Source organism: Trachurus trachurus, assembly GCF_905171665.1.
Source record: "Trachurus trachurus genome assembly, chromosome: 9".
NCBI lineage: Eukaryota > Metazoa > Chordata > Actinopteri > Carangiformes > Carangidae > Trachurus > Trachurus trachurus.
Window position 1 is genome coordinate 1,791,636 of NC_139895.1, and position 17,181 is coordinate 1,808,816.

General features: G+C 41.6%; 2 protein-coding genes across 2 annotated transcripts in view; both read left to right on the top strand.

Annotated features, from left to right (window-relative positions):
• Nucleotides 1-1,163: 1,163 nt before the first annotated feature.
• On the top strand, nt 1,164-9,848 carry LOC310991359 (PR domain zinc finger protein 12-like; the record flags this gene model as incomplete). Its single annotated transcript, XM_083979042.1, has 6 exons — nt 1,164-1,515; nt 4,350-4,415; nt 4,541-4,665; nt 6,453-6,608; nt 8,675-8,789; nt 9,334-9,848. 6 exons carry the CDS (start codon nt 1,164-1,166, stop codon nt 9,846-9,848), a joined length of 1,329 nt encoding a protein of 442 aa, XP_083835168.1.
• A 5,658-nt stretch (nt 9,849-15,506) lies between these two features.
• Nucleotides 15,507-17,181, top strand: part of c5 (complement component 5) — a 53,668-nt gene continuing 51,993 nt past the window's right edge. Inside the window, exon 1 of the mRNA XM_083979801.1 lies at nt 15,507-15,639. Within this exon, the coding sequence (XP_083835927.1) occupies nt 15,572-15,639 (68 nt within the window). The 5' untranslated portion in view covers nt 15,507-15,571. The remainder of the gene's footprint in view (nt 15,640-17,181) is intronic.

The window sequence follows — 17,181 nt, forward strand, 5'->3', positions numbered from 1 at the left end:
GGTCCTGGTCCTGGTCCTGGTTCAGGTCTGTACCGGTCTGAGCTCTGGTCTCTTTATTGTCGCTGCTTCATTAAGTCTAATTGAGTCTCTACGGTGTCACGAGACGGAGCTGTAAACGGCGCCAACAGCGCGTGGAGGACACACACACACACACACACACACACACACACACACACACACACACACACACACACACACACACACACACACACACACACACACACACACACACACACTCTCTCTCTCTCTCGGTGGAGGAGGTGATAACATCTCATTACAGAGCGGGTGCAGCTATATAGACCCACACACCCTCACACACTCACTCTCTCTTCCTCTCTCACACACACCGACACACACACACACACACTCACACACACCGAGCAGCAGCAGCTTCGTTTCTGTTTTTAACAAATCTTCACTTTTCATTTTATCTCAACTTCATCTCTGTGATTAACGGAGCAACCGCAGGAAGAGGAAGGAGGAGAAGAATTCAGCCGCTCGTTGAACTTTAATATTTGAATTTAATTTAAAGACAAGAGGGAGAAAAAGAAGAGGAAGAGGTGGACTTCTCCTCCTCATCATTATTATTATTGTTCATTTCTGTTTTTGACATTTTTTTACTTTCATTTTATCTCAACTTTCATCTCGGAGGAGCCGCAAGAAGAAGGAGAAGGAGAAGAATTCAGCGCTCGTTGAACTTTAATATTTGAATTTAATTTAAAGACAAAAGGAAAAAGAGGAGGAAGAGGTGGACTTCTCCTCCTCATGATTATTATTGTTCATCTCTGTTTTTAACAAATCTTTTACTTTTCATTTTTTATCTCAACTTTCATCTCTGTAATTAACGGAGCGACGGCAAGAAGAAGAAGAAAAAGGAGAGGAATTCAGCGCTCGTTGAACTTTATTTAAATTGACAAAAAGAAGGAGAAGAGGAAGAGGAAGAGGTGGACTCGCCATCCTCATCATCATTATTATTATTATTATTATTATTATTATTATTATTAATTTCTGTTTTTGACAATTCTTTACCTTTCATTTCATCTCGGAGCAACCGCAAGAAGAAAAAGAGGAAGAATTCAGCGCTCGTTGAACTTTATTTAAATTGTATTTAAAGACAAAAAGCGGAGTTAGAGGGGTCTCCTCCCCCCCCCCCCCTCGCGGCCATGGGCTCCGTGCTGCCCGGTCCCGGCTCGGGCTCGGGCTCCTCTCTGGGCCTGAAGCCGCTCGCGCGCTCCTCCTCCTCCTCGCTGTGCCTCGCGCCCTCCTCGTCGCTGTGCCTCGCGGACATCATCACCTCGGACATCCTGCACAGCTTCCTGTACGGCCGCTGGAGGCACGTGCTGCAGCAGGGCGACACCACGCAGCAGCAGCAGCAGCAGCACGCGCACCACCACCACCACCTGCAGCAGCACGCGCACCATCAGCACGAGGACCACCACCACCGCACCGGCCCCCCGAGCGCGAGCCCCAAGACCGCCTTCACCGCCGAGGTGCTCGCGCAGTCCTTCTCCGGAGGTGAGTGATGACGACACCTGTCACTTTACTGCACATGACGTCACATTTACTTTTTACTTTCCTTTCCTTTTTAAAAAAAAAAAGTCTTTTATTATTTTTATTTTTTTATTGACAGAAATTTTTCATTATTTTAATTCATTATTTGTTTATTGTTTTTCACTTTTTCGTTTAATATCGTTTAATATCGCTTCTTTGATTTGAGTTTATTAATTAAGACTCTGCAGTTTGTTTATTTATTTTTTTTTTAAAGATAAATGATGCGTATTCAATTAAAAAAAAAGAAAAAATATGTTGAACCATTTTTAACGGATTAATGAATGAAAATTAAGGGAAAAAGAAGAAGCAACAGGTGTTTTAATTGATGATATGGACCGCGTGTTGTGTCTGCAATAAAGATTAATAATAATAATTATTATTATTAGGCTATTATTATTATTAACATCTGACCTGCGCTAAACACGCCTCATTTAGATGATCGATAATTAAATAATCAATTCATAGTTTCCCTTTAATCAATCAGACTGAACTGCAGTTACATCGAAACTCAAAAGTCTCAAAATGAACTGATGATTTCATTCATTCAGCAGCTGTTGCTCGGTTATTAATTGGTCTAAATTGATCAGAAATTATTGAATAATTTCATTAAGTTCCCGCGCGGTTGAACACACACACACACACACACACACACACACACACACACACACACACACACACACACACACGCAGGTTTTTAATTCCTATCTTCTTTCTCTCGTTACGTTCGTTTCTCTTTTCGGTAAAATTCGTTCGGGACAATTTACCGGGATCGACTCATCACGTTTGTCCCGAGTGTTTTCTTTTCTTTTCTTTTCTCTTCTTTTCTTAGGAGTTAATCCTCTTTCATCCGCCGCTCCTTTATGTCACGAGCTGTTTCACGGTCCCGGCGCGAGCGTGAAACAGCTCGTGACATAAAGGAGAGCGGAGGAATCTGTTCTCCTCCGACATTTTAATCCACTCTCTTTATTTAGCCTACTAACTTTTATTTCATTTACTTTTTATTTTATTTTTTATCTTAACCAATTCTCCTCTTTTTTTATTTTATGTTTTTTTTTTTTTTTTTATCGCACATAAAATCTTTTGGGAAATGATGAAAGAGAAAGAATGAATCCAAGATTTCCTCCTTTGGCGGCGGCTCAGTGGCCCGCGGTGTGTGTGTGTGTGTGTGTGTGTGTGTGTGTGTGTGTGTGTGTGTGTGTGTGTGTGTGTGTGTGTGTGTGTGTGTGTGTGTGTGTGTGTGTGTGTGTGTGTGTGTTGAAGGAGAAAAACCACCGTTTAACCTCCAGCTTCACGCTGCCAGGATTCATGTTGCGTTCACCGATTGTGGGAAAATTCATGAACTTTTTATTGTGTGTGTGTGTGTGTGTGTGTGTGTGTGTGTGTGTGTGTGTGTGTGTGTGTGTGTGTGTGTGTGTGTGTGTGTGTGTGTGTCGCTTCCTTTTCCTTTTTTGTGGGAATAGATAAGAAGTGTGTTTTGTTTTGTTTATTTAAGTTATTTTTCTTCCTGATTCATATTGTTTTGCATGTGTTTGCTTATTTTCATTTAAAAATGTCCGACATGCGTCTATGTGTAGGCTATAACTTTACACTGTATTTTTTATTGTTGATTCTAGACCAGCGGTTCTCCACTAGTGTCACTCTGGGCTCCACATTTTCTCATGGTCATTAAGTTGCGACCCACTTTTATAGAATTCAAACCAAGAATTTTTTTTAAAGCCTTTAAAAACTCATTTAGCTCTTTATTGAGCAAAGTGCATTTCAGAGCACATGAATGAAACTGAGGAGTTACCATGACAACTGCATGTACGGAAGTGAATAAAATAATATCAAACTGCACAAAACGATATATTTGACTTCTAATGCATCTCTGCATTCAGAGCATGTTCACAAAAGTGAATAAATATCAAATTGCACAAAATAAAGACCCACAAAACAAAACAATATTCACTGCATTCAGGCCACAATAATAAGAAAGTGAGGAGGAGCATTACAACTGCATGTGTTCACGTGTCTCGTGCTTTTCAATATAAGTTATTTTTCAAAATAAAAGACATGTCCAACATCAGATGTGCATTAAATATTATTTACTTTTCTGACCAGCTGTCCGCGACCCATCCAGAACGGGTCTAGACCCACTTTTGGGTCCCGACCCACCAGTTGAGAACCACTGATCTAGACCATGTCGTCACTTTTCACTGTCAGACCGGTGGTGTCTCACTCACCCACGCCCACGGGTGGATATGAACACCTGAAAGCACCTGACGAAGAGCGCACTGCTAGAAACTTTGTCCTTTTTGAGAGATGAGACGACATAACCAGGAAATAGTTGGCATTTTCAATTAATAAATAACAAATTATCAAAACTGTCATTGATAAATTTAATGTTTATCCACTTTATCCACTCTGATTTCTCCCTGTTAAAAGGGTTTTCCATGGAGTTTCTCCTCAGTGGATGTGAGGGTCTAAGGACAGAGGATGTTGTTATGATGGGATGTAAAGCCCTTTGAGACAAACTGGTGGTAAAAACGGACTATACTAATAAAATGGCCTTGCCTTGCCTTTTATAGTCCTCCAATACATTTATGTATCTGGGAGCTCCTACAGTGTGGCGAGTCCTTTCTTGTCTTGTCGCTGCTAAAATAAAATAAAGTAAAATAAAATAAAACAGAATAGAATAATAATCTGCAAAATCAAACAAATTGAAAAAAAAAAACTTTAACTTATACTAAAATACTAACTAATAAATGTGTGTGTGTGTGTGTGTGTGTGTGTGTGTGTGTGTGTGTGTGTGTGTCCAGAGGTGCAGAAGTTGTCCAGTCTGGTTCTTCCCAGTGAGGTGATCATCGCTCAGAGCTCCGTCCCAGGTAACAACCTCCTTCCTGTTCACCTGTGTGTGTTGTTGTTGTGTTGTTGTTGTGTTACCATGTTGTTGTGGCTGTGTCTAAGCTGTTGTTGTTGTTGTGTTGTTGTTGTTGTGTTGCTGCTGCAGGCGAGGGTCTGGGGATCTTCTCCAAGACGTGGATCAAAGCCGGGACAGAGATGGGCCCGTTCACCGGTCGCCTCATCTCCCCCGAACACATCGACCTCTACAAGAACAACAACCTCATGTGGGAGGTAACGCACACTAGATAGTTACTAGCTGTAGGCCACGTTAAAGGGACAGTTCAACATTTAGTCAAATTGAGAGTTCACCCAAAATTCAAATTTCATTTCTCATTATCTCCTCCCCCTCATGTGGACTAAGGGCTGGGAGAAGTTTCAGAGTCCTCCGTGGCTTCTCTGAGTTACAGGGGGTCTCGGCGTAGCAGTGCATGTCCATATAACGGTTGCAAATGGATACCAACTGTCTTCGTAACAAAAAGACACACCAAAAAACATCCAGATACCTCCATGCTGCTCGTATGTAATGTCCGTCTTGTATTGAAGCCCCAACATGTGAAATTGTCCCGAAAAAAATTAAATAAGTCTATATTTTAAAGCAGATATCAGCTTCACGGCCGTTTCGGCTAATGCTGCGTTCAAGGCAGGCTTTTGAAACCGTAAGTTACAGCTTCAAGTCACAACTACGACTTGGTAGCGTTCCAGGTAACCCGTAGCTCGTGTTTTTACCATCCTGTTGTCTGTGAAAGTTCCCTATAACGGCCACTCGTAACTTCCGACCCGTGAACTCGTACCAGATCGAACTGGTATGACTTCACAGGAAGGAAAAACACAAAGTACGAGTTTCTTTGAACGCACCATGAGTTAGCAGCCCCCGCCCTTGTCAGGCATCAATTGGTCCTCGTGCTACGTCACCACATTCACGCGCATCCCTTGGCTGCACACACAGCCCTTCATGCCGTTCTCTCTCCTCATTGGATAACACTTGTATCCCACAAGGAAAATTTTCTCCTCGGGTTACAGCAGAGCAGAGTGACGGAGAGACTCGTGTTTAGGCTGAAATACTTCATGTAAGTGATTGCTGACGGAAAATAGGACTATTTAGGACTTATATTAACAAAAACATTCCACTGATATCTGCTTTAAGCTTGTTTGTAGTGGAAGCTCCCAGTGTCTCAGTTCACTGCTCTTCCTGTGTCAGTGCAAATCTCGCGTGATTTGAGAGCAACACTGGGAGCTTCTGCTACAAACAAGCTTAAAATATAGACTTATTTAATTTTTTTCGGAACAATTTCTCATGTCGGGGCTTCAATACAAGAGGGACATTACAGGCAAGCAGCATGGAGGTATTTGGATGTTTTTTGGTGTGTCTTTTTTGACGAAGAAAAGTGAGCTCCGTTCTCAACCGTCATATGGACATACACTGCAAAAACCCAAAATTTTTCCAAGAATATTTGTCTTATTTCTTGTCAAAACTAATCTCTTTCCACTTAAAATAAGACTCATCACATTAAAAAGCAGCTTGTTTTTAGACACTTTTTACTTCTTTCAAACATATTTCCACTTGAAATAAGTAGAAAAATCTGACAGTGGAGCAAGTTTTTCTTTCTTATTACAAACACAAAAAACTTGCTTTCACTGGCAGATTTTTCTACTTATTTCAAGTGAAAATTAGTTTGAAACAAATGAAAATGATCTAAAAACAAGTTAAAAGAGTTTAGTTTTGACTAGAAATGAGACATTTTGACAAGAAATAAGACAAATATTCTTGGAAAGATTTTGAGTTTTTGCAGTGTGCAGTGCTGCACGGAGCCCCGCTGTAACTCAGAGAAGCCACGGAGGACTCTGAAACTTCTCCCAGCCCTTAGTCCACATGAGGGGGAGGAGATAATGATGAGATAAAATTTGAATTTTAACAGATGCTAAAGGACAGAACAGAAAACCAGTGGTGAGCTGTGACTCAACAACAGGTCACACAGGAAAAGGTACATTGATGTGTGTGTGTGTTTGTGTGTGTTCAGGTGTTCAACGAGGACGGCAGCGTGCGGTACTTCATCGACGCCAGCCAGGAGGACCAGAGGAGCTGGATGACCTACATCAAATGCGCCCGGAACGAGCAGGAGCAGAACCTGGAGGTGGTCCAGATCGGCAGCAGCATCTTCTACAAGGCCGTGGAGGTCAGTGAACGCATCACCGCTCTAGTAATGACTACAGACAGAAGCTAATACCCATGTTGATTATTAGCAGTGGTGGACAGTAACGGACAGGGCCGTTGCTAGGAATTCTGGGCCCCCTTAAAGAATACTAAAGTGGGCCCCTCCCCCTAACTTTTCCTTTTTTTTTCTTAGACTACGTATGTATTATCGTTTTTTATTTAGCCTTCTTTGTTTTGATGCTAATGCAGCATTACACTGCAAAAACTCAAGTATCTTAGCAAGAATATTTGTCTTATTTCTAGTCAAAATGTCATTTCTAGTCAAAACAAATCTCATTCTACTTAAAATCTGACTCATCATATTAAAAGTAGCTTGTTTTTAGACACTTTTTACTTCTTTCAAGCAGATTTTCACTTGGAATAAGTAGAAAAAATCTGATAGTGGAGCAAGTTTTTCTTTCTTATTACAAGCACAAAAAACTTACTTTCACTGGCAGATTTGTCTATTTATTTAAAAAGTGTCTAAAAACAAGTTTTTTAGGTGATGAGTCTCATTTTAAGTGGAAAGAGATTAGTTTTGACTAGAAATGAGACAAATATTCTTGGGAAGATTTTGAGTTTTTGCAGTGCACAAGCTGTGTTTGTCAAAGAAGGAAACCCTAACCCCTAAAAGCAGCACATCAGTGCAGCTGCTTTCAAAGAGTTCATTCTCACTAACAAGAGTTAAAAGCTCCTTACATTCATTTACAAACTATTAGAGTCATTCATTGATGTGAACAATAAGACATTTACTCTTACTCTTACTTTGACTTACAGTACCTTTAAAAGCAAGTACTTTTTTACTCTTACTGCAGTAACATGTGGACTGAGATACTTTTACTTGTAACGGAGTACATTTTGACCAGTAGTATTTTTACTCTTACTCCAGTACTGGGGTGGAGTACTCTGTCCATCTCTGGTTATTATAGAGTAGTAGAAAAAGGAGGTTTTTATACGCACATCATGCTGTAGGCTATTGAGGTGCAGGGCAATAAAAAGTAACGTAGAAAAAGAGAGGGTTGCCCGCACACTCTTACAGGGGGTCACAGTGATTTATTCAGCACAAACGTTTTCGACCATGTGTGGTCTTCATCAGGTGCCAACAGAACAAAGGAACACTCACGCCCATATATAGGTTCACAGGTGTATGGGTGTGAGGTCCAATTAGGTGAGGAGGGGCGAGCCTGAAGGCAAGGGGCACATCCTTAAGCTTACAATATTGAATTATACACTTTTTAAATATATGGTTTTAAATATACAGTTTTTAAATATATATTATAGAGTAGTAGAGAACATTTCCTGAGCGTCAGGTTGAGGTGACAAACTGGTCAACGAGGCGTTCACTGACCCAGAGGGAGAAGGAGTGGGGTCTGTGGCGCCCTCTGCTGGTGTGACGGCCACGGTGCAGAAACAGCAGCCGAGGCTCCGATACAGAACTGATCCATCAATCAGATTCAGATTCAGATTCAGATTCAGATTCAGATTTTTTTTTAAATTTTTTTAATGGGAACAGTAGCTACATATTGATGGACATTGACATGTAACTATGTGGGATTGTAGCCAAATGGCTCATTTCTATCCCCAGTCCCATTGGCAGGTTGTTAGACATAAAAAACAATAACGATGAAAAGTACAAAAAGTAAAAAGTACAAGAGGCAGGACTAGGACAACAAAACACCTTGACATCTTACACAAAACATATATGAAGGACAAACATACACACCAGTTAACTGACTATAGTTAGTAGGTAGGACGTAGTAGGGTTGAAAGAGCAGGTACCAAGAGATTACTGAGAAGTTATAAAGAGCTACAGTGCTAGTTAAAGTGCTGTTTGCTAAAGTGGAAAGTGCATAATCAGAGTGATGGATCGATCAGAGTGATAGATGGATCGATCAGAGTGATGGATCGATCAGAGCGATAGATGGATCGATCAGAGTGATGGATCGATCAGAGCGATAGATGGATCGATCAGAGCGATAGATGGATCAATCAGAGTGATCGATCGATGGGCTGCAGACTGACCGAGCGACTGTTCCTCTCTCTCCTCAGACCATCCCTCCGGACCAGGAGCTGCTGGTCTGGTACGGAAACTCCCAAAACACCTTCCTGGGAATCCCGGGGATTCCTGGAGGAGAGGAAGAGCAGAGCAAGAAGAGCAAGAACGGTAAACTACATTGAATATTGATTATTGATTATTGATAGTCCAAAGGGGTTCATTATGTCTGTGTTCTAATAGTTAAACATACGTTCTTATATAGACGACATAGAAAAAGGTTGAGCAGAAAGTTCTGCTCAACCTTTTTCTATGTCTTCTATATAAGAATTTACATTTAACTAATTAATTAATTGATAGTTGATTATTGATTATTGATAGTCCAAAAGGGTTGTTCTAATAGTTAAATGCAAGTTCTTATATAGACGACACAGAATAACTTATTTAACTAATCAATTAATTGATAATTGATTATTGAGATAAGGACAGAGCGCTGTCACAATGCTGTAATAAACAATACAGAAGTATTTCAAAATAAAAGCTGGTGACAGATGATTTTAAATTTCGTCACAAAAAAATAATCACAAATTGATTGTTATTTCTAATTAATGAATTTATTTATTTATTTATTTTTCGGGGGTTTATAATCTACATTTGATGCTGTGGTGAGTTCACTGTCGGTCTGACACGTTCTGTTCTCCTCTCCACCCGACAGATGAGTTCCACACCTGCGAAGGCTCCTCCTCCTCCTCCTCTTCCTCCCTCTCCTCCTCTTCCTCCTCCTCCTCTTCCTCCCTCTCCTCCTCCTCCTCCGCCTGCTCCACCAGCGTGGGCCGCATGCGCTGCGTCATCTGCCACCGCGGCTTCAACTCGCGCTCCAACCTGCGCTCGCACATGCGCATCCACACGCTGGACAAGCCCTTCGTCTGCCGCTTCTGCAACCGCCGCTTCAGCCAGTCGTCCACGCTGCGCAACCACGTGCGGCTGCACACCGGCGAGCGCCCCTACAAGTGTCACGTGTGCCAGTCGGCGTACTCGCAGCTGGCCGGGCTGCGCGCGCACCAGAAGAGCGCGCGGCACCGGCCCAGCGTGGAGGCGGCGGCGGCGGCGGCGCTTCAGGGGGGCGGGGGCGGCGCCGTGCACTCGCCCCCTCCTCACCCGCTGCCGCAGCTGACGGCCGTGCCTCACCCCGCATCGCTGGTCCACCACATCCCCACCATGGTGCTGTGAGGGCGGACAACACACACACACACACACACACTGCAAAAACTCAAAATCTTGTCTTATTTCTAGTCAAAACAAATCTCATTCTACTTAAAATAAGACTCATCACATAAAAAGTAGCTTGTTTTTAGGCACTTTTTTTACTTCTTTCAAGCAGATTTTTACTTGAATTAAAGGGACAATGAGGAGTTTTGGAAAAGCAAAGTGTTTTCTCACTACATTTATGAGCCTCCGCACCGTGAAATTCTTTGACCGGCGCAAGACAGACTCATGTTTTCATTCATCAAGAATTAAAGTCAGAGGTTGGAAGACGATCACATACCGTCGTAGTTCCCACCATAAACGGAGATTCGGCGGCGTTATTCTCATGACTCGCCACGAAACCGAAAGTAAAGAAACGCTGGTCGGCTCGCCCAGCATTTCCACCACCGCTAATAATAACAAAATAACCATAGAGACAAAACCATAGATTTATCTAAAATGGACCATTAACAAGTGGTAACGTAGATTCATCCACATTAGTGTTTTTCTTAGATATTACAAGCTCAAAAAACTAACTGCTTCCACAGGCAGATTTTTCTACTTATTTCAAATAAAAATGAGTTTGAAACAAGTGAAAATGATCTAAAAACAAGTTAATTTTTAGGTGATGAGTCTTATTTTAAGTGGAAAGAGATTAGTTTTGACAAGAAATAAGACAAATATTCTTGGAAAGATTTTGAGTTTTTGCACACACACACACACACACACACACACACACACACACACACACACACACACTGAAGAATCTGCACTAAAGCATGGAAGAGACTCAACAGAGACACGCCTGAAAAGAAAAATATAACTCACCAACGAGCACTCGTCACCGCCGTGTCACCTATATGCTTCTATATACTTAGGCCTACATATAAATATATATAAATATATAAATGCATGTGCACACACAGGTTACACTGGTTGGAGTCATACCACAGGTGCATGATGGGACAGTTTTAGTGACTCCAGCTGTTCGTGTCATTATAAATCATGTGTCTATGAGACGACAAAGTTGATGATGATGATGATGTCGTGCTTTGCTTTGCATGCTATTGGTTCTGTTACAGGTCGTAATGTGTGTGTGTAAAACCTAGGGGGCGCTACTGAGCACTGACGCTCCTTCAGAGGAACCCACCGAGTTTCTGCTGCAACATCCTGCTGCTGCCGCTGCTGCTAACAGGCTGACAGAGCGCTAACATGCCGCTAACAGAGCGCTACAGGATAACAGAGCACCAACAGGCCAGTAACAGGCCGCTAACAGAGCACTACCAGGCTAACAGAGCACTAACATGCCGCTAACGGAGCACTACCAGGCTAACAGAGCACTAACATGCCGCTAACAGAGCACTACCAGGCTAACAGAGCACCAACATGCCGCTAACAGAGCGCTACCAGGCTAACAGAGCGCTAACATGCCGCTAACAGAGCGCTACAGGGTAACAGAGCACCAACAGGCCAGTAACAGGCCGCTAACAGAGCACTACCAGGCTAACAGAGCACTAACATGCCGCTAACGGAGCACTACCAGGCTAACAGAGCACTAACATGCCGCTAACAGAGCACTACCAGGCTAACGGAGCACCAACATGCCGCTAACAGAGCGCTACCAGGCTAACAGAGCGCTAACATGCCGCTAACGGAGCACTACCAGGCTAACAGAGCACCAACATGCCGCTAACGGAGCACTACCAGGCTAACAGAGCGCTAACATGCCGCTAACAGAGCACTACCAGGCTAACAGAGCACTAACATGCCGCTAACGGAGCACTACCAGGCTAACAGAGCGCTAACATGCCGCTAACAGAGCACTACCAGGCTAACATGCCGCTAACAGAGCGCTACCAGGCTAACAGAGCGCTAACATGCCGCTAACAGAGAGCTACCAGGCTAACAGAACGCTAACATGCCGCTAACAGAGCACTACCAGGCTAACAGAGCGCTAACATGCCGCTAACAGAGCGCTACCAGGCTAACAGGTTGCTAACAGGCTAACAGAGCGCTGATCATTCAGTGCGTTCAAATGGACTTGAGTTTCCCAGGTATGATCTTATTCAGGATCGACTACGTTTACATTAACAGAACGAGTTATTCATAGGCTATCCCTGTTTATGTGATAAATATGTCCTGGTTTCTGACAGTTGCACCTTATTTGCTCATGCACTTGTGGTGTTTACTTTTTACAACACAAACTGCAGAAGTTTTGACATCTTTTGCCACTTTAAGATTTAAAAATTCATTAGCCTATTGAAAGACAATAAAGCTCTGTTTCTTTGTCGCTCCAAAAGTAGGCTAGGCTAGGAATGGTTTGCCGCCGCCATCTTTGTTTTGCTGATATGACACTTTCCCTAGACAGCAAAACCAGGTTTCTCAAAATACTGGTCTATCTGGGTTTCTGAAATCAGGATATGATGTTTACATGATGTGTTGAACAAACACAAAAACGGGATCAATCAAAAATCCGATCATATCCAGGATCCTCAAGTCCATGTTCACACTAGGGCATAATTGATTGTTTGCCTCTTGTGGTCAGTGACATCACAGGAAGTCTACTGGAAACTCCCCGGGTCCTATGAAGGAGCTCATTACTTATTAAAAATGGGCGGAGCCTGAATTTGAATATTATCTTTTATCATGAATATTATCACTGGTCTTTATGTGTGGTTCCTGGGCTGTGGGCGGAGCCTGTGTGTGTTTCTACGCCACCGCTCCGTCCAGGGCTGACTGTGTAGAAACTACATTCATATTCAATTTGAATTCAATAATCAATAGAAATGAAGAATTGATCGGTGGTGGAGACTCTCTCACCGCTGTCTGATGTAAATAAGCTCCAAACTGAGGAAGAAGAGAATGTGAATATGAACATGAGATGTGTTTTATGGCAGAGTTTAACTCCACTGTCACTTTATCTCAGTATATGTAAATGTATCTGACACGTGTATCAGTATATCAAGTATGTTATGTTGACTTCTATATCTGAGCCTATATACTCTGAATAAAGTATTACTTCACCTTCAAGACTCAAGACTACTTTATTAATCCCTTAAAGGGCGCCACCACATGCTCATAGCACAAACACATAACGTAACAGAGAAACCAGCAAAGAAAAGAGAGAGTTGGCAGCTTTGTGCAAAGTCTGCTAGTTGAATATATACCTATATGAATAAATACCTCATTAAAAGTAAGAATTCTAATAAATACCACCATGAAAAGTACATCTATATGTGTCCAGAGATGTTCAAAATACTATGTGATTTCCCCACTACCTGTTGTTCATAGAAAACCTAATTCTCTCTGTTTAAGTCCAATAATCTTTGAGCAAGTTTTCACAACACTGTTAACACTGTTTTAAAACACGAGGTGACTGCTCTTTCCAGGCCTGTGCCCCTCGCCTTTGGAACGCTCTACCATCGACCTTGCGCAGTATAGAGTCCACTGAAGGTTTTAAGAAAGAACTTAAAACCTATCTTTTCAGACAGGCTTTCAACTGATGTTGACGTTGTGGGGCCTCTGTAAAGTTTTCCTGAAATTGTGCTGTTATGTATTTTTTTGTTGTGATCTCTGTACTGTATTTTATTGCATTTTGCCCTTGTTGTAAAGCACTTTGTGATTTTATCTATGAAAAGTGCTATATAAATTAAACTTACTTACTTACTTACTTTATCCTTGAGTGACAAGTTGTTAAACCAACAGATAAAAGAACAAGTTAAAAGAAATGTCAACGAAGGACTGATAAAAACGACAGAGAATCAGTCGGCCGACAGAGACAGAATTTAACATCCTTCACCACCCTCGGTTGTTGCCGTGACGACAAGACGCTGCAGACGCCGAAGGAGTGAGGATTGATGAACTAGTTTATCAATGAGCTTGGTAAAACTTTATTACCATATACCTGTCATGTCATATAAAAAAATATTTGAGAACCAAAAAGTTGCATTTGAACACTTTTTTCTTTGATTGAAAAGGTTGTTTTCTCTAATTGAAGTGAGTTATTATTTAAAATAACATTTTTTTTTTGATTGAAGTCATCTTTTTTGTATTTGGGCCATATAAAATAAAATAAATATGAATATAAAAATGAGACCCAAAAAAATTCATTTGGACACTTTTTTGTTGTTGTTGATTGAAGTGATATTTTTGGGGGATTTTCAATCGAATAATAACTCACTTAAAACTTTTTCAATCAGAGAAATGGTGTTCAAATGCATTTTTTGTGTCTCAAATACATTATGGCATGCAAACACTTTTTTATTCAAAATGTTTTTGTTTTGATTGGAGAGAAGTTTTTTTTGGATTGAAAATACATTTTTTAGTTAAAGCAACTTTTTTGTTGATTGAATAATAAAGACACAAATCTACCTTCATAGACTGGGGGGTAACTGAGTGAAGTGAAAATATGCACTCTGAAACTGTGGGAGAAACTGTGAACACAAAGCCCAGTTTTCAAGCTACATTCACAAAACCTCAGACTCTTCTTGCAAAACCAAACTTTCACCTCAAAACAGTTCAATCTGGTGCCCAAAACTGAACTATGTTGTCAAATCAAAATTAAAAACACTACTGAGCAGTCACTAAACACGACATAGACAAATAGAAAACACAATGCTCCGGACATGAAGCTGAAGAAATAAATGTTTATTGTTCACTGTAGGCTAAATGCATGTTGCAAAACAAAAAAAACCTGTGCATTCACACGTAGCACTTGTATGTCAATGTCAATGTCAATTTATTTATATAGCACATTTCATATGGCAAGCATAAACTCAATGTGCTTACATACATACATACATGCTTGTACATAGTAAAAGAAAAAACAGAAATCTTGTGCATTTAGCATTTGTATACAGTACGCCTACGTAAAAATAAAGTAGGAAATATAGAAATGAGAAGTGCAGAACTCAGCCACAGCATCATTTCTCTGTACTGGGTCAGGCCACAGGACTTCATCCTGAACTGGATTATATACTGTATGTTCCCTCACATCATTGGACACAAGTGTGATCAATTGAGTTGTGTTCAACCGGTGACACCTCACCATTATGCAACAGGTGCATCACAATAAAAATGTGTTGGCAAGTTGTGTCTAAACAGGTGAAAAGTGACTGGTTCAATCAGTGGGTTCAGACAACTGACAATAGGGTTTAGTGTTTTAGCAATTGAGAAAAACTGAAACAGATATGTGTGTTTGTGTGTGTGTGTGCTTCCCTCTAGTGGCCAACACACACCAGTGCACTGCTGGGTTATTACTGTGTTGAACCATAAACGTCCTGACACATGTTCATGAGTTTCTACTGCAGAGCAAAGAGAAAACAGCAACCACAGCAGATCTGACTCTCTGCGCCCTGATTGGACGACTGCCGAGCCGATTACAGGAAAGTCAGAGTCAACACTGTTGGGTAAGATCAGAAAATCCACACTAAGTAAACTCGACTTTGTGACACACACACACACACACACACACACACACACACACACACACACACACACACACACACACACACACACACACACACACACACACACACACACACACACACACACACACACACACAGCTATAGTTCCTACCCGTCCTGTGTGATGACAGGGAGGTATTTGTCAACAGCTGAGTTGATCAATAACTAATAAAGTCCAGCAGACAGTCAGTCAGTGTCCTGCGCCTCCACAGCTCTTAGTGCGTCTCGTCCTCACCTTCAGGATGAAGGTGTGGGTCCTCCTCGTGTGTGTGTGTTGTCTCAGCTGGAGGTCGGAGGCTAACCGCAGATCGTAAGTCAGCTTTGTTTTCATTCACTAATCAACTCATTAAAGCAGAAGTCAGGTGAATGTTTGTGTTAATATAAGTCTTAAATAGTTGTATCTTCCGACAGCAATCACTTCTATAGAGTGTTTGGTCTGAAAAACGGGTCTGTCAGTCACTCTGCTCTGCTCTGAGCCCAGGAGAAAACTTTCCTTGTATCCTACAACCTTTATCCAATGAGGAGAGAGAACGGCATAAAGGGGCGGTCCTCTCTGTGTGTGCAGCCAAGGGATGAGCGTGAATGTGGTGACGTAGGGACGAGGGCGGGGACTGCTAACTCCATCTGCTGACAGGAAGTTAGACAAAACCACCGGATCACTTACTTCTGCATTATCCATCATTAACTACATAAACACACTAAACCCAGTGATGCATGGTGGGAACTGATGATTGTCAACAAACACAACAGTTGTGTTGGTTTGTGTGGAGCTGCTGCTTCAGGACAGGTGGTGTTGGTTTGTGCAGCAGCAGGATGGAGGCTCAACAGGAAACTGGGCTGGTCATTGTGAAGCCGTGTCCACACCTGGTTACCAACCATCATAGTTTTTTTTCGATTGCTAACAAGCAGTGGTCGAAACTGAAGTCACTTGTTCAAAACTCTTAACACAGCCAGCATTTCCATCAGGCATCTCAGCTAAACAGTTAATCTCATCCCCAAAATGGTGCCTCACCAACAAAACACTTCATACATACCAGACAGAGTTGTTTTAGAGGGAAATACAGAGACTGCTTGATGAAAAACTGTCCCTGAAGGCAACGTGCATCAGTGGTTTTGCATGAATTTCCCTCTAAAACAACTCTGTGTGGTAACGTTGTGTTATTATCTCATAGCGTGGTGAATGTGCAGGTCACAACTTGTCCACCAGAGCGTTGTGGAGTTGTTGGATTGTGTATTTGATGAGTTTGATGAGGGAAACCAAGAAATCCCATAATGAGCCTCCGTAGCGTAGCTCTGAGCAGCTCACAGCTCTGCTCCGCCGTTCTAAAAATAGCTTGCACCGACAATTAAAGGTAACAAACTCCTAAAACTATAGGGATTATGGCAATGGGCCAATGATGATCCAGATCCAAACTTTTCAAGATGACCAAATCTAGATAACGATGCTCTAGATGGGACTGTGCATCACACTGAAGGCTGATTGGTCTGTTAACAACAGGTAGAACAGCAGCATGAGGTCACTCAAAGTGTGTTTATTTGAAAACAGAGTGTATGTGTTGTTTTCTGTGCTCTTTGTTGTTCCTTCAATGTCTTTTAAACAGCCAGACTCCATCTGGTTAGGCTGTTAAAAATAAATTTAAAAAGAAAATATACAGTACATGAGTGAAATTGTGAATATTTCCCCATGTGTTTCAAATTCAAACTTCAAATTTCACAATTCAAACTTCAAATTTCATAAAATTCAGTTTGGGGAAAAGAAGTTGGGGAAACGTTTTTCAGTTGTAGAATATTCAAAAGTTAACTTTATTTACTTATCATTGTTATGGTTTAAAAATTAGGTGCAAAATATAAA